Source organism: Myxocyprinus asiaticus, chromosome 23, assembly GCF_019703515.2.
Source record: "Myxocyprinus asiaticus isolate MX2 ecotype Aquarium Trade chromosome 23, UBuf_Myxa_2, whole genome shotgun sequence".
Taxonomy (NCBI): domain Eukaryota; kingdom Metazoa; phylum Chordata; class Actinopteri; order Cypriniformes; family Catostomidae; genus Myxocyprinus; species Myxocyprinus asiaticus.
In genome coordinates, this window is record NC_059366.1 from 25,772,923 (window position 1) to 25,791,422 (window position 18,500).

General features: G+C 37.3%; 1 protein-coding gene across 1 annotated transcript; it reads left to right on the plus strand.

Annotated features, from left to right (window-relative positions):
* The first annotated feature begins 1,312 nt into the window (after positions 1-1,312).
* LOC127413778 (polycystic kidney disease 2-like 1 protein) lies at positions 1,313-17,955 on the plus strand. Its single transcript, XM_051651208.1, has 15 exons — positions 1,313-1,395; positions 8,051-8,243; positions 8,853-8,958; positions 10,093-10,220; positions 11,488-11,675; positions 11,959-12,183; positions 12,377-12,605; positions 12,737-12,880; positions 13,008-13,157; positions 13,382-13,480; positions 13,584-13,682; positions 13,862-13,983; positions 14,070-14,187; positions 14,369-14,445; positions 16,466-17,955. Exons 1-15 carry the CDS (start codon positions 1,313-1,315, stop codon positions 16,653-16,655), a joined length of 2,151 nt encoding a protein of 716 aa, XP_051507168.1. The 3' UTR covers positions 16,656-17,955.
* Positions 17,956-18,500: the final 545 nt, after the last annotated feature.

An 18,500-nucleotide genomic window follows, 5' to 3' on the forward strand; every position in this document is an offset into this window, starting at 1 on the left:
TTAGACTGGATTAAGTTGTTCAAAATTGAAGGTTTTCCTGGAAAATTCATTGAATTCATAAAGGAAAAACCTTTATGTTTAATACCTTGTTAAAAATCCAATAATAATAATAAAAAGACCATTCTATTTGACTATTCCTTTTTAAATGAATCTTTTCACTGAACCATCATAGGTAGCAATGGGAAAATAATTTATTCTTCAGCTGTCTTTTTTGGATGGAATTGTGACCACCTATGACTGTCTAAACCCACCCCAGCTTTATTTGATTCAGTTTGAACAGATTAAGGCAGACAGCTTCTCGAACACTTCTGTTTGTCTCAGACACTCAGATCAATTATTAATTGCCCCAGCAATGTTTATCATATGGCTTTGTCATCAGAGCTTACTGGTGATTTTAGAAAATGAAACTTGCTTGACGTCTGCTACAATATTATAAGCAAAGATTTGATTTCCTGCAGATAATCTAAATGTACTTTCAGTTTCATTAAAGTGTGAATATCGGTTCTAAAATATAAATTAAAAATAACTATTATATCATACTTTTCTAATTAAAAAGATTTATGTTAATATCAATGATAATATTAGAAGACTGCAGTCTTCAAACGTTTTATACAGCATGAATATGAATAGAACTTTGCAGATGAGACCAGGTTGCTTGAGAACTGCTTTATCGTGCACTGATTTATTTATTTATTTATTTTTATTTTTTACCAAACTATGTCCTTGTGTTATTTTTGCCTGTTTCTATTTAACTACTAAAACTATTCCAGTAAAATAATGTGACAAAATAAAACTGATTCCATGCAGGCAATTACTTGCAAACAGTGTTCTTGAAGATGCATGCACTTTTAATTAAGTAATGCTCCTTGTCATTCATCCCTGGTTGTTTTTAGTGGCCCTGCCAGATGGTAAGTTATGTGTGTTTGTAACGCATGGCTTCAGTGGAGCCTTGGCTGATAGAGCAGCCAAAGTTAATTGGAATGCCATTAAAGTTTGAGTTAATGGGGGTTGGGGTGGGGAGCTAGTTGGAGTGCACTAGTCCTGCTGTTGAATATGTGTGTTTCATTAATAATAATGGATGTTTGGGTGGAGCAACAAGGGTGGGGCTATATAAGCATCACTCATTCTTATGGCAAACCAGAAGTCTAATGGACTAGATTCAAGGACTGCACCACTATCTGTATGTACTTTTGTGGTGTGCAGAAGAACTTTGTGTCTCTTTTCTTCTACACTCTTGTGCATTAGAGAAGTCTGGATAATATCCACCTCAAAGAACCAGTTTTGAAGGCCTTTGGCCCAGTGTGCAGGAGTCATGAAACCCCACAAACTAAGCTGTGCAGATTCTGGCTCTGAGTCTGATTCCAGAGATCCAGAGAAGTTTGAGAGTTCAGTACGGTGAAGGATGGCGGCCAGTGCTCATGAGAGGAAGAGGATGCAGGGCTTGAACACGGCATTCGATCATTTGCACAAAGTAGTTCCTTAATGGGGCCAGGACAAAAAACTCTCTAAATATGAAACTGCAGATGGCCCTGAGCTACATCATGGCCCTCAATCGGATCCTGACTGACGCCAACAGACACACAGCTCCTCAAAAGGACTGGTTAAATCTACAGTTTGAAGGCCTACAACCAGAGACCTATTCTTGCTTTATGCAGTATAACTCGCCCATGGAAAATGACTGCATGCATTCCTCCTCCTCATACTACTACGAAAGTACCTAAGTTCTCACTTAGACTTAAACACAATGGTGCATTAACTTGTATCTTTCTTTGCGTTGGTACAGGTGTCAGTAAATACATTTGTATTAATATATAATAAATTATATTTATGGTTCGGAAAATCGAGTGTTTGATTAGCTTTAATAGAGTCTGAACAATTCTAGGATTAGAGTTGCTTTAATAGTTGCAATCAAATAGTTTTTCTATGCAATTTTATAAAATCTTCCACCAGACAATATAAAAATGACAATATAAAATCGCATTTGTCAGTGAATTTCTAGGTCAGATGTTTGAATTTTTTCATTGCTTTGTATCAAATCTTCGGTGAAAAACAAAACCCTGTGTAGTGAAAGCTGAATAAGATATAAAAATTACACTGTGGTCGTCTTTTGCCAAAATGCCATCCTAAAAATTATTCAATTAACAGTGCATTATCTTGTTGAACTTGTTAAATGTTTTGTGTTTTGTACATACTGCTGTTCATCAGTACAAAAATAAACATTGAATTCAATGAACTTGTGCCAATTTGATACTTCATTTTCTATTTAAACAGCACATTAATGTAAAGAAATAAATGTATTTAAATTTTTTAAATAAATGACCACCTGAAAACACGTTTTTAATTTTTATAATGTATTGTATTATACTATATATTGTATTAATTGTATTACAATGTGTAACACTTTTTTTTTTTCTGGGTAGTAAGTGTTATTTCCTAATTGCTTATGCCTCAAAAGTATAGAAAATGGCTATTATTCCCCACAAACTTTGCTTTTGTGACCGGGACAGTGAAATTTTGAAATTTACCTATTTCCAATGAGGAAACAGGCAGGTGGAACTGGCCACAGCGGACCGAGTTCTCTGTGGGGAGGAACAACGTCAAGTGGGAGCCACTGGTGGACCCCCGGAAGGTGCTGATGCCACCACTGTACATCAAATTGGGCCTTATGGTACAATTTGTCAGAGCTCTAGATAAGGAGTCGGCAGCCTTCAAGTACCTTCAAGGCTTCTTCCCTAAGCTGTCTGAGGCAAAGGTCAAAGCCGGTGTCTTCGTCGGACCACAGATAAAGAAGGACTTTGGATTCATATGTTGTTTTTTCTGACTTTATGTGAATGAAAAGACACAAATTTGCCCGTTTTCTCATTGGAAATAGGTAAATTTGAAAATATCACTGTCCTGGTCATAAAAGCAAAGTTTGTGGGGAATAATAGCCATTTTCTATACTTTTGAGGCATAAGCAATTAGGAAATAAACACATTTCAGTAAAACCCTCTGTGTCCCAAGATAAGACTGCACTAAACAAACGTCTCCGCTGTCAGTAAAGTAAATGTATAAATAATGCTTAAACAACGCTGAATGATGTCACCATTGGCCTGTGTGTCCAGTTTGCTACTTACAAGATGAAAGGAGAATTTAAGGTATGGGAAGTGTAATTTTATTAACCAAATATTCAAAATTTGTATCTCTCTTTTTCATGCTATATGTGGTAATTTTAATTTAGTATGGCTCATTTCCTAAACCAACAGAATGTCCTGTATTTACAGGTCAAAGATTATCAGGACAGTAAAGAATAAATATATATTTTCAGACAGAGTGGCACATGCTTGACTACGGCATCCTTATAACCACTCCAGAAAAGAGATTAAACATTTTGCTGCCCAATGACTGTGTATAAAATGTCTATTCGGGGGTAATGAGGTGTGAGGTGTGAACAGCCAGTGCTTAACCAAAAGCATGTCCATGAAGCTTGATGCATCCATCTAAATCCATTTAGTTTCAACTGTCATTACGACCAGTCATTTTGTCATCACGATCACAACACACTAATCTCTGTGAAAGCCACTTCTTGCATCTTGTATGTAATGCCTATTAAAATTATTAAATTAGGCCACCACTCATTCATACTAGAATACATATACAGTAGCATGTGAACATTCTATCATGGTTTGTGTAATTTAGCTGCCCCTTTTTACCAAAGGAACTTCATCAGTCCATGTAAAAGGTCTCTTCTTTTTTCTTTTTGATTTTCTCCCCTTTTCGCCACAATTTGGAATGCCCAATTCCCAATGTGCTCTAAATCCTCGTGGTGGCATAGTGACTTGCCTCAATCTGGGTGGCGGAGGACGAATCTCAGCTGCCTCCGTGTCTGAGACAGTCAATCCATGCATTTTATCACATGGCATGTTGAGCGCGTTACCGCAGAGACGTAAAGCCCACGCTATTCTCCACGGCATCCACACACAACTCACCACGCGCCCCACCGAGAGCGAGAACCACATTATAGTGACCACGAGGAGGTTACCCCATGTGATTCTACCCTCCCTAGCAACTGGGCCAATTTGGTTGCTTAGGAGACCTGGCTGGTATCACTCAGCACACCCTGGATTACTCGCGACTCCAGGGGTGGTAGTCAGCGTCAATACTCGCTGAGCTACCCAGGCCCCCAAAAGGTCTCTTCTTAATGGAAAAGAGGAAGCGGGAGTCTGCAAATTCAACACAAACTTTATTTATTTTTATAAACAAACAAACTCGCTTTTCAGCGTAATCTTAAAGGGCTCATAGGCACAGCACAGTCTCCGGGTGTGTGCGTAGCTCTCTCTGCTTTACTGCCGTCTGGCTTGCTCCTAAATCCGTCTCTAACTCTCACTGCAATGACAAACAGCAGTTAGAGACAATCATTGACAGGTGATGATCCTTAACGTTCTCATCTCCGATCTCGCTCTCCATTCACAAGCTGGCGCTCAACCACGCCCCTATCTCCACAGTCCACTACTAGAGTAACCTGGTGGTTAAGTATCTGGCTTAAAGTTCACAATGTTTTCTGTGAGCCCAATAACTCTCCAGTTTATGATTAAAAAAGCTATCACCACCACCAATATGATCAGCATCCTGAAACATTCAACATGAAAATGAGAACCATTTCAGAATACAGAAATATTACAGAATATCTGTTTCAATTGTTAATCAACTCATTTAAGAACTTTTTTGAAACTGGTATTGATTAAATTAATTAAATATATTTTGCTTCTATTTGTTTCCATTAGTTGCAAGTGGTTTAGTGGGGTTTTGTGCGCAGTATCTTCTACAGATGGCCTCCATGACTCTGATGCTGGGTTGACTGTTGCTGCATGCTCTCTGACAGGTGGTCATCCATATGTTAATGTTCTTAATCAATGAATATACAGTTGTGCTCAAAAGTTTGCATACCCTTGGAGAATTGGTAATATATGTACCATTTTTAAAGAAAACATGAGTGAGCAGGCAAAACACATTTCTTTTATTTCTTATGGGATTCATATTCAACTGTAGGTTATAACAGAATGGCACAATCATACAACAAAACACGGCAACAATGAAAAAAATGAAATGACCCCTGTTCAAAAGTCTGCATACCCTTAGTTCTTAATACTGTGTATTGCCCCCTTTAGCATCAATGACAGCGTGCAGTCTTTTGTAATTGTTGTCTATGAGGCCCCAAATTCTTGCAGGTGGTATAGCTGCCCATTTGTCTTGGCAAAATGCCTCCAGGTCATGCAAAGTCTTTGGTCGTCTTGCATGAACCACAAGTTTGAGAACTCCCCAGAGTGGCTCGATGATATTAAGGTCAGGAGACTGATGGCCACTCCAGAACCTTCACCTTTTTCTGCTGTAACCACTGGAGGGACAACTTGGCCTTGTGCTTAGGGTCATTGTCATGCTGGAAAGTCCAAGGGTGTCCCATGCGCAGCTTTCGTGCAGAAGAATGCAAATTGTCTGCCAGTAATTTCTGATAACATGCTGCATTCATCTTGCCATCAATTTTCACAAGATTCCCCGTGCCTTTAGAGCTCACACCCCCCCCCAAATATCAGTGAGCCACCACCATGCTTCACAGTGGGGATGGTATTCTTTTCACTATAGGCCTTGTTGACCCCTCTCCAAACATAGCGCTTATGGTTGTGACCATAAAGCTCTATTTTGGTCTCGTCACTCCAAATTACATTGTGCCAAAAGCTGTGAGGCGTGTCAAGGTGTTGTTGGGCATATTGTAACCGGGCTTTTTTGTGGCATTGGCTTCTTTCCGGCAACTCAACCATGCAGCTCATTTTTGTTCAAGTATCGTCGTATTGTGCTCCTTGAAACAACCACACGTCTTTTTCCAGAGCAGCCTGTATTTCTCCTGAGGTTACCTGTGGGTTTTTCTTTGTATCCCGAACAATTCTTCTGGCAGTTGTGGCTGAAATCTTTCTTAGTCTACCTGACCTTGGCTTGGTATCAAGAGATCCCCGAATTTTCCAAGGGATTGAACAGTACTGACTGGCATTTTCAAGGCTTTGGATATCTTTTCGTATCCTTTTCCATCTTTATAAAGTTCCATTACCTTGTTACGCAGGTCTTTTGACAGTTCTTTTCTGCTCCCCATGGCTCAGTATCTAGCCTGCTCAGTGCATCCACGTGAGAGCTAACAAACTCATTGACTATTTATACACAGACACTAATTGCAATTATAAAAGCCACAGTTGTGGGAAATTAACCTTTAATTGCCATTTAAACCTGTGTGTGTCACATTGTGTGGCCAAACATTCAAGGGTATGTAAACTTTTGATCAGGGCCATTTGGGTGATTTCTGTTATCATTATGATTTAAAAAGAAGCCAATCAACTATGTGATAATAAATGGCTTCATATGATCACTATCCTTAAATAAAAGACAGTTGTTTTGCATGATCAGTCATATTTTCAAAATCAATGCCAAAATTTCACAATTTCTGCCAGGGTATGCAAACTTTTGAGCACAACTGTATGTTTATTAATTAGGATGAACTTATAATGCATCCATATTTAATTGATGGCTACTTGTGGCTTACGTCATTTGTAAGCAGTTTTTATTTATGCAGTAATTAATTTATATACATTTTATTTTTGGGTGTTTCTTTAACTACAGGTATATTTATGTCTCCGGGGTTGATTTTTATCAAAATTAATAGATTTCACTGTTTTAATTTTGATATGGTCACATTATCTTCTTTATAAACAAGTCTTGAAAACTTTTTACCATGCTACTTTTAATTTTTGTCCCAGAATTACAACCTTAAATTTGAAAAATCCATTATAAAAAACAAATTAATATAACAATTTAAAACTATGATAATCTGAACAAGGATTGAAATAATCATAATTCATTAAAAAATGTATTGTATGAAGATTATTTATAGAACTTGCTACTTATGAATGTAGTCATATTAATCACATCAAAAATTTGTATACATGGTTACCAAGGAGACAAATGTGTAGGTGGAGAGCATGTTTGAGATCAAATATGAGACATGTGGTGTGTGAATAAATTTAAGAAATATCAAGGGAATTATCACTTTTCAACAGAATATTTTTATGATGTGTCATATCTAATCAAGCTGTAATTTTGTCTAATTATGCATAAAGTGTGAACATGTTATTGTATTTGGATACATAATATGCCAGGTATGAAATTAGCCTAAGCAAGACATTGGAGTCTGCCATTTTATTCCAAAAATGTTTAAAATGTCATTTTGACTGCCAAAATTTCCACCACAGAATGCTGTAAAAAAACAAAACTTTTGAGATGTGGTAATGTCCTAAATGTTGACAATGACAAAATTCTCCTGTGATGTATGGACATTGTTAGTTGACAAAGTAAATAAACCAGTGAGAGAGTAACAATACGCTGTTTTAAGTTTAATTTCTAAAAGTCCACAGAGGCAAAAGTGCCCATAGTTGATGAAATACCCCAAAGTTTGCTCACTATAACTAATCACCATTTGTATAATATGAATTTTGTAAGCACAAACCTACAGTATGTGGACGGCCATTGGTCAAAACACTGTAACACAAAGTACTGTAAAAAATGAAAACCTAAATATGGTCCTTCTTGTGATAATTTCTATACTAAATTAACTGGCTTTATTGAAGTAAAAAACCTGGCTACAACCAAAGTATTTTTTAAAGGTTAGATCAGGCAGACACAGCACGTTCACTTTTTGCACTGTAGTTTAAAAGCTTGTAATTTTTTCCATGCATTTAACACCGTAGTGACACTTTATTATACAGTATATATATATTAAAAGGTATTGATCACAGTCATTGCATGTCTAAAACAATATGATGCAAAATCACATTAGTTCTGTATTGTCAATGATGCAATTCCTAGATCTGTGTACAAAAGCTCAGCCCCTCCTTCCACAGAACCATTGCCCTGCTCTTTTTGAGTGGGTTTGAGCAGAAAGATATAAATGCAGGTGGCGCCTATATCCTTACCCAAAAGCTTCACTTGAGCATTATTTGTTAAAGCCATCTGCGTACATCTCTCCATTCAGCACCATGCAACACCTAAATAACCGGCCAGAGAATCAACTAGGCAGCACAGTGGGATGCGAGCTGGACAACTTCAGAAAAGGAGCCTGGGTGAATCAGGCCTATAACGGGTCTCCCCCAACTATCAAATGTCCTATCAGCACCATCTACAGCCCTCAGCCCATGTTCCACAGCTCTTTGGAAAACATGAACCAAGTGAATATGTCTAAACCTATTCGGCCAAGAATAAGGTGTTGGTCCACCCAACTGGCGAGAAGAAATCTGGATGCTGTTCCTTTTTCCTGAAAGCATTTAAAAGTAAGGGAGGATAAGACACACAGTAAAAAGTGCTGCCATGTTGTTGTTACCTTAAAGATATACTTCTATCTGATCTAACTTTAAAAATTACTTATTTTGATGTAACGTAATATAGTCAGTTTAATGTTTTTTAATTTAATTTTTTTTAATGTTAAATTCTTTTTTTTTATTTGAAAAAACAAAAACAAAACAACAGTTTATTTAGATGTTACCAGACAATTTTTTTACAGTGCTCTACCAGTAACTGCTATCTGGTAATTTGTGAATAATTTCATGATATTATTATGAAAAGTGGAGCCGCACATCTTTATACTGTCTCTTATTTTATTTTAAACATCTATACTTTTACACTTACTTAAGCACTGCTATCTTTTACCAAGTTTTTTTTGTAAGAGAATACAATTTATTCTAACAAAACAAGATCATATTTGGAGTGTACCTAATATTGTTCAAATAATTTTGGGTTAAAATGCATCAAATAAAAAAGTGTTTAATTAAATTTGGTAGGATTGTGCTCTAACCAAGGACACAGAGAAGAATCCTGAGCAGTTGGTCAAAACAAAATTCAAAGAACTGCTGGTGTACATTGTTTTCTTAGTGGATTTATGCCTGTGTAAGTATCAGGCTTGGTGAATATGGTTACATGATTGGAATACAGTGATTTTTATTATCAATGGTTATCTGTAAGTAAAGTTCAATCTTGTTACACTGCATAAATACCTGTAGGAGTTTGGAAACGCTGAATGAAATCATTGATAATAAATACATATAGAGCAGTAGGTGTGGATATTTTTTTATTTTCCCCTTTTTCTCCCAATTTGGAATGGCCAATTCCCAATGTGCTTTTAAGTCCTCGTGTTCACGTAGTGATACGCCTCAGTCCGGGTGGCAGAGGACGAATCCCAGTTGCCTCCGCGTCTGAGACCGTCAACCCGTGCATCTTTACCGTTACCACGGAGACATGGCACGTGTGGAGGCTTCACGCCATCCACCGCGGAAACCACGCTCAACTCACCACGTGCCCCACTGAGAACGAACCACATTATAGCGACCACGAGGAGGTTACCCCATGTGACTCTTCCCTCTCTAGCAACCGGGCCAATTTGGTTGCTTAGGAGACCTGGCTGGAGTCACTCAGCATGCCCTGTGAATCGAGCTAGCGAGCTCCAGGGGTGGTAGCCAGCGTCTTTACCACTGAGCTACCCAGGCCCCCCAGTATGTGTGGATATTAAAGAACACTTTGTGGCACTCCATTAAATCCTCATTAGCATGTACTGTATAAATGTAATATTGCTAAAATGTTTTTAGCTTGCTCTTTTGTCAATGAAAGTACTGGGTAACTGATCCCTGACCCTCCCACCATATTGTGCTCAATTATCACCAGAGATCTGTATCAGCCTAAGTGGTTATTATAAAATGTCTGGCATTGTCCGATGGAAAATTAGGCCTGAAAGGAGCACAAGCTGGGCCCTGCTGTCGTTTATTGATAAGAGCTCAGAACATGCAATTGAGCCGTTGTCTGTGCTAGATTCACATTGTTTAAGGGGTCTGTTTGTGTTTGTTCAAACAAATGACCCACCCCCTCATACCTGCCCACAGCTTTCATGACGTGTGCACTGCTAATGGATGAAACTTAAAATTAAATGATGTCTTTTATCTTTGTGAGGGTAAATGGTGTAGCACATATGTGCAAAGTCCAATAAGTGATGATTGTTGACTGATTTATAAACATGTTCTTCTCTCGCAGTGACCTATTGTATGACCAGCAGCTCTACTTACTATTACACAAAAGCTATGACCGATCTCTTTGTGAATTTACCAGGAGATGGTGGAGTCAGCTTTTCCTCCATTGGCAGCATGAATGATGTCTGGACAGTGAGTTCTATCTATTTCACTTATTCCAAAGTGAATAAGTCAGGTTTGAAGAATAGTATACAATGGTGTCAAAATGCATTTAGACACTTCAGCCACAATACAAGTTAAGCTCAATCAACAGTATATTGTGGCATAACGTTGATTACCACAAAAAATAACTTTGACTTGTCCCTCCTTTCCTTTAAAAAAGCAAAAATCTGGGCTACAGTAAGGCACTTACAATGAAAGTGAAAGGGGCCAATTTGTAAACATTAAAATACTCACTGTTCAAAATGATATCAACTAGATGTAAACAATCTGCATATTAACATGGTTTTTGTGTGATGAAATCTCTTATTAACCTTTTCTGTGTAAAGTTATATCTAATTTTCCAACTTTGTTGCCATGACGACTGTAACAAGGTTCGGGAAAGGAGAAAGTGGGAACCGGATTAACAATCAACAAGACTTTAATCAACACAAACGCTGAACTGAAACATAACAACAGACGTTGACACACACACACAGCTCCGTCTCTCTCTCTCTCTCTCTCTCTCTCTCTCTCTCTCTCTCTGCGCGCGCGCGTCCCCGGCTCCTCCTTTATCTCTCTCCCGCTGATTGGGCAACTCAGTGCCAGGCGTGCATCCTCGCAGTCCGGCCATGCCCTCCTCCTGTAATGCTGTAAACCCTAAAACGACAGCAAAAACGTCAATTTAAACAACTTTACAGCTTAAATAATACACAAGTTTTAACAGAATTAATGTAAGTGCTTTTATAAAAGTATAAGCTTTGCATTTATGCTTTTAAACCCTCCAAAAATTGGCCCCATTCACTTCCATTGTAAGTGCCTGTAACCTCCATTTTTACTTTTTTAAAGAACTTTTTTAACTTTTTTTTTTTTTTTTGTAATCAACATTATACCACAGATGCTGTTGATTGAGCTAAACTTGTTAAACATGGAATATTCCTTTAAAAATTTATGAATATCTTTGCATTATGACACAACATATCAAATCAATGGCATTGAAAACACACTTTTCAAGCAAAACATTTCACAAAATTACTGTATGTTTCAAATAATAAAATAATAGATATGTAGATCAAAATGAAGACTGACTTAGTGGATGCTGACTTCAAACAACCACTAAAAATCGCTGACACCAGTTGATTATAATTGAATAAATGGCTCAGAAAAGTAAACATTTTTGTCTTTAATCTTTGCAGTACATGGAAGGCCCCTACTTGACAGCCTGTATTGGACTAAGTGGTATAATGACTTACCTCTTCAGAATGGAAATCAGTCCTTTATTTATTATGAGAACATGTTGTTAGGTGTCCCTCGCATCCGCCAGCTCAAAGTGAAGTACAAATCCTGCAAGGTGCACAAAGACTTTCAGCAAGAAATCACAGATTGTTTCAATGTGTACATTGACAAGAAAGAGGACGACAGCATGTTTGGACTGATCAGTGGAACAGCGTGAGTGACATTGGTCTGCCATTGGAAATAAAAATTACAAATGAGATCACTTTAACATCTCAATTGTTTCTGCAAGACAACAATTGAGAGCAACTGAGACATTTGCTGCTCCTGACTGAGTCTCCTCCTGCTGCTCTGATTTTTTTACCTTAGAAATAGACCATAGTCATTTCTGTGAAATCTGTGATGTTGCATAATAGAGTTTTAGCATTGTGTCCTTAAATCACTCTATTCAGGTCTTGCAATGTGTTTACTTATTATATATAATGTCATTACTCTGCAGCTGGCAGTACCACACAGAAAGGGAGATCAAAGGGTCAAATCACTGGGGGTTGCTGAGCACATACAATGGAGCAGGATATTACCAAGACCTCACAAAGACCAAAGAAGAGAGCACTGCTATTCTGACAGATCTCAAAGACAACCTGTGGCTTGATCGTGGAACTCAGGCTCTGTTTATTGACTTTTCTGCATACAATGCCAATATTAATCTCTTCTGTGTTGTAAAGTACTTGTACTTGACCTAAACCAGCACCATACATGCATAATTTTGCTCTTTTTCTGAATGTCCAAAATTGTACATTTGGTCAGACATTTTGTTATTCTGTTCTTTTCAACATACAAAGCAGAAAAATAATAAATTTCTGATTACATGCATAATCTTGCATAAAAACATGCATAAAAAATGTTATCTTCATTAGATTAGTGGTGGAATTTCCAGCTACTGGTGGAGCAATTACATCCTACCAGATTCGCACTGTAAAGCTGATTCGTTATGTCACCACCTGGGATTACTTCATCATTGGCTGTGGGATAGTGTTCTGTGTGTTCATACTTTATTGCATTGTGGAGGAGATTCTGGAACTCCGCATCCTTAAACTGTCACATTTCAGCAGCGTCTGGAACATTCTAGATTTAGTGGTGATCCTGGTAGTGAAAAAAAAAAATCATAAGCACAATAATACATTTCTGGTCAATATTTCTATTAACATTCATCTTATACATTGGTAAACATTGTTTGAAAACAGCAGACACAAGTAACTGTGTGTTCTTTTTTACAGCTTGCTATTGTTGCAATAGCTTTCAGTGCATTTCGTACCCTAAAAGTGAATGAGTTACTTGGAAAGCTTCTAGAACAACCAGACATCTATGCTGATTTTGAGTTTCTTGCATTTTGGCAAAGACAGTACAACAACATGAATGCTGTAAACTTATTTTTTGCTTGGATTAAGGTAATATTTTTTAAATTTAAAAAGTTTTTAAAATAACATTCTATAAGATGGAGTTTCAAATGAACCAGTTTTGATATTATGATCACTTTAATCTCTACAGATATTCAAGTATATCAGTTTCAATAAGACGATGACCCAGCTAACATCCACCCTGGCACGGTGTGCTTTAGATATTTTTGGATTTGCCATTATGTTCTTCATCGTGTTCTTTGCATATGCTCAGCTGGGACACCTGTTCTTTGGAACAGAAGTAGAATTATTCAGCACATTTAACAAGTGCATGTAAGGATGGGATTTTTTAAATTTTTTTATTCTGTATACAGTATAAATAAATGTTTGTGTGCTTATTGGGGCACTCATAAATATTAATTTATAACACTTTCAATAAATAAGCTAGATGAATACAAATAGCATTCAAGACTGCCTCCATTTTAAGAAAACAAATGTTAATCATTTTTATTTTGTCCTCTGCAGTTTCGAATTATCCTTGGGGGTTTTGACTATAATGCCATTGACAGGGTAAACAAAGTTCTTGGACCCATATACTTCTCCTATGTGTTCTTTATGTTGCTGGTAAGTCATTCAGAGTAAAAAAATAAATAAAAAAGAATTAGCAAAGAACTGATTTTCCTACTGCATTAATGCCTCAATTAATCTGGTGATTTGGATTTAACAGAACATGTTTCTGGCCATTATTAATGACACATACTCTGAGGTGAAGTCAGAGCTCGCTTCTCAGAAAGCCGAATTCCAGATTTCAGACCTCATCAAACAGGCAAGTGATGAAAGGTCATCTGGGCATGGGATCTGTCTGCATCTATTAATCCAAGTTTATGTTTGTTAAATTGTGTAGTCACCATAAAAGCCAGTATTACTGTGTTTCAACTGTTTTAATGCACAAGTAAAAAGGGAACTAAAAGTGAAACTAATATCATTTATGCGGGAACATTTCAGAGTTATACAAAGACTTTCATGAAACTGAAACTTAAAAAGGAAAAGATCTCTGATGTTCAGAAAGCTTTGGATTTATGCTCAAATGACCTGGAGTTTAAAGATTTCCAAGATGCATTGAAAGAGTATTACAAAATTACAAAAACACTGATGTTTAGTAGCAGTGATGATGCACAAAGAATTTATTCTTTTTGTGTATCCCACTTGTCAGAATGGGCCATGATGATCAGGAGATCTCAGCTGCTTTCAACAAATTTGACCAAGATGGGAACCAGACGTTGGACAAGCGGGAGCAGGAGAGAATGAGACAAGATCTGAAGGAAAAAAGGGTGTGCTTTCTTTGTTTAGGCATTTTTCATGGGGAAGTCTTCTGATCTATGTAACTACTAACATGGTGATCTAATGATGGTTATCTGAATATCAGATTAGGCTGTGAGAGAATGATTAAAATATTTCTGAATTTATTTTAACGTAAAAGTGTTTTTTTTTTTTGTTTTTTTTTTCAGTTAGGATGCACTAAGTGAAGAGCTTAGTAATTATGGAAATACAGCAGAGGACAATAGAGAGAACACAGAGGAGTTTCAAAGGTTTGTGTACAGAATACTGAAACTTGTCCTCTTAGTGTCATAAGTAATTCAATGCCTAAATTAACTTAATTAGACTTTATACATTATCAAAGTATCAAAAAGTAAATCACATCTGTATTATATATATATACATATACACACACACACATACACAGTAAGCTGAGGTTGCAGTGGACCTACCACCTGTGTACCTCAGCAGAAATTGAGATTCATCTGACAAGGCTGTTTTTCCAGTCTTTTAACTGTCCAATTTCGGTGAGCCTGTGCCCACTACAGCCTCAGCTCTTCTGTTCTTAGCAGACAGAAGTGGTCTTCTACTTTTGTAGCCCATCCGCCTCAAGGTTTGGCATGTTGTGCATTCTGAGATGCTATTCTGCTCACTACAAGAGTGGTTATCTGAGTTACCGTAACCTTTCTGTCAGCTCGAACCAGTCTGGCCATTCTCCGTTAAACTCTCTCATCAACAAGGCATTTCCATCCGCAGAACTGCTTCCCACTGAATGTTTTCGCCACAGTCGAAATCACTGAGATTAAATTTTTCCACCATTCTGATGGTTGATGTGAAAATTAACTGAAGCTCCTGACCCACATTTGCATGATTTTATGCATTGCACTGCTGCCACACGATTGGCAGATTAGATAATCCCATGAATAAGTAGGTGTACAAGTCTGCCTAATAAAGTGGTTACTAAATATATATACAGTAGTGTGCAAAAGTTTTAGGCACTTGTGAAAAATGTTTCATAGTGAGGATGTCTTCAAAAATAATGACATAAATAGTTTTCATTTAACACATAATGTCATACAAAGTCCAGTAAACATAAAAAAGCGAAATCAATATTCGGTGTGACCACCTTTGCCTTTAAAACAGCACCAATTCTCCTAGGTACACCTGGACACAGTTTTCTTGGTTGCTGGCAGATAGGATGTTCGCCACAGTTCTTTGATCTATTTAGGCTCAAATTGCTTCTGTCTCTTTATGTAATCTCAGACTGACACGATGTTCAGTGGGGGGGCTTTGTGGGGGCCATGACATCTGTTGCAGGGCTCCCTGTTCTTCTATTCTAATCTTTTCTATTTGCAAAAGTAATGTTTGGGAGTCTAACATTTATATTTCCTATTGACACACTAAAGCTGAAGATATAAATAACACCTTAAGACAAATGCTTTTGTGAAACATCTTATGTGCCTAAGACTTTTGCACAGTACTGTATATACACCGATCAGCTACAACATTAAAACCACCTGTCAAATATTGTTTAGGTCCCCCTCGTGCCGCCAAAACAGCGCCAACGCTCATCTCAGAATAGCATTCTGAGATGATATTCTTTCACAATTGTACAGAGCGGTTATCTGAGTTACTGTAGACTTTGTCAGTTTGAACCAGTCTGGCCATTCTCGGTTGACCTCTCTCATCAACAAGGCATTTCCGTCCACAGAACTGCCGCTCACTGGATGTTTTTTGTTTTTGGCACCATTCGGAGTAAATTATCAAAGAATCAAAAATTATATATCTGTTTTGTATATAATATAATATATACAATATATACAATATATATATATATATATATAGAGTATACTTTCCATTGTTCATAACGCTGCCAGTGTACACAATGTTTTTTTTTTTCATATCAGGCTGGCTCAGTTTGAAAATGCTGTGGCCATTATAATGTCCAAAGTTGATGCTGTTATGGGAAAAATGAGACTTCAGACTTCCAGCACAGAAAACAGACACAATGTATAGGGTGAATAGAGATGATGTGTTTACTTCTTAAAGCTTATGTTGGTAATATCATACTTTAAATTCTGTTCTTTAAAGTACCCTTGAGGTTATGATACAAAGGAATTATTTAAGGCCAAAGAGATGGAAATTGTTTTGCCTACATATTAGAACCAGGACGTGATTGCAATCACTGGCACTGCTAGCTGTTTTTTTACCTTTTCTAGAGTATATCAAATACATGATTCATACATGTATTATAGAAGAAAAAAAAAGCCCTTTGCTGCTATATTGTTACAGGATCACGGCCAGCTTTAGGAGGGAATATTCATGTAAACCTGGAAAGAGTCCTGGCACAAAGGCCACCAGCTGCTCCAGTGGGAAATGCGAGGAATCGTTTGTTCCCAGATGTAGTACGACCAGTCATCACAGAGAACAGTATTTCTGCACGTCACTGATTCAACAAAACCTGAGTTTTGAAATATGCTAATACAGGAGGCTTAATCCAAGCCTGATCTGTGGATATACAGACCCAGAATGTGACAGAAGAGAGTATGGTATTATTTTATAAATGTACCCTACATTAGCACTGAAACAGAAATATGCTTATCATACTGACTGTTTAACGCTTGTACATTTACTGTTGCACTTCTGGAAGAGGTGATATGTCTGGCAGTTTGATTCAATTCCACAGTACGGCATGATTAATGGTTCTTGGACTTTATATCAAGCCAGAACTCTTCCTCTCTGTTAAAACAGAGCTTTCATTATTACTATTGATTACTGTGAAACAACTGTTTATGTACATGACGTGAGCTAAAATCGTAATTTAAATGAAAGCTGAGATAATTTCGTATGTCTGTTGATATTTAACCACATGGCAAATTTACAGAGTAAATAGTTGGTTCTTGTATCCTTTCCCATCTTATATTATGGAAACTTTACAAATAGCTAAATTTAGAAGGAACAGCATGACAGTCATGGGAAAGTTCTCATTTACTTTTAGAGATATCTTCCTGGACATAATTGCTTTATCTTGATCTGGACTTAATTGTTCTAAATGTATTTTATTGTGTAAAGCATATCAAGGGTATTCTCAAAATGCCATAGTTTATTAATGAATCTTTGCACAACGTAGCTAGATCATGTGTATTTAAAAAAAGATGTAATATTTATCTTTTTTCCCTCCTGTTGAACAATAATTATAGGTAAATAAATACTTAAAATTGCAAAACAAATGGCTTCCTAATTTACTTTTGCACACCAGAGCATAAATCAAAATATTTCTTGTCCAATGGTTCATTTATTGAGACTCATTTAGACTAAAAAGAAAACTTTAAATGCTAAGTTGTATTCAAACATCTCTGCCTTTTACATTCAATGCTTTGAGCAACCTCAATATTATGGTTCGAAACATGCAATTCCTTACTGTCCCCAGGACAAAAAAAATATCCAAACTTCTATTTCTCTGGCTACTCAAAAATGGCACGCATATTTGTTAAAACAGCAAAGGGACGGAATTTACACGGATGGCTCTAAAAATCAATGATACAGCTTTTTACAAGGGTCTCAAAGTGTTAAACTGAATTGTGTGACTGACCAAAAATTAAGGCTTTCTTGTGAAATTCACTGAATCGGTTCAGCATGTCAGTCACACATTAAACATTTGTCTAACATACACCAATCAGCCACAACATTAAAACCACCTGCCTAATATTGTGTAGGTCCCCCTCGTGCCGCCAAAACAGCACCAACCCACTTCTCAGAATAGCATTCCGAGATGCTGTTCTTCTCACCACAATTTTACAGAGCAGTTATCTGAGTTACCGTAGACTTTGTCAGTTCAAACAGTCTGGCCATTCTCTGCTGACCTCTCTCATCAACAAGGCGTTTCCATCCGCAGAACCGCCCCTCACTGGATGTTTTTTGTTTTTGTCAACATTCTGAGTAAATTCTAGAGACTGTTGTGTGTGAAAATCCCAGGAGATCAGCAGTTACAGAAATACTCAAACCATTCTGTCTGGTACCAACAATCATCCATGCGATTATCTAATCAGCCAATCGTGTGGCAGCAGGGCATAAAATCACGCAGATACGGGTCAGTAGCTTCAGTTAATGTTCACATCAACCATCAGAATGGGAAAAATGTGATCTCAGTGATTTGGAGCGTGGCATTACTGTTGGTGCCAGATGGGCTGGTTTGAGTATTTCTGTAACTGCTGATCTCCTGGGATTTTCACACACAACAGTCACTAGAATTTACTCCGAATGGGGCCGAAAACAAAAAACATCTATTGAAGGGCAGTTCTGTGGATGGAATTACCTTGTTGATGAG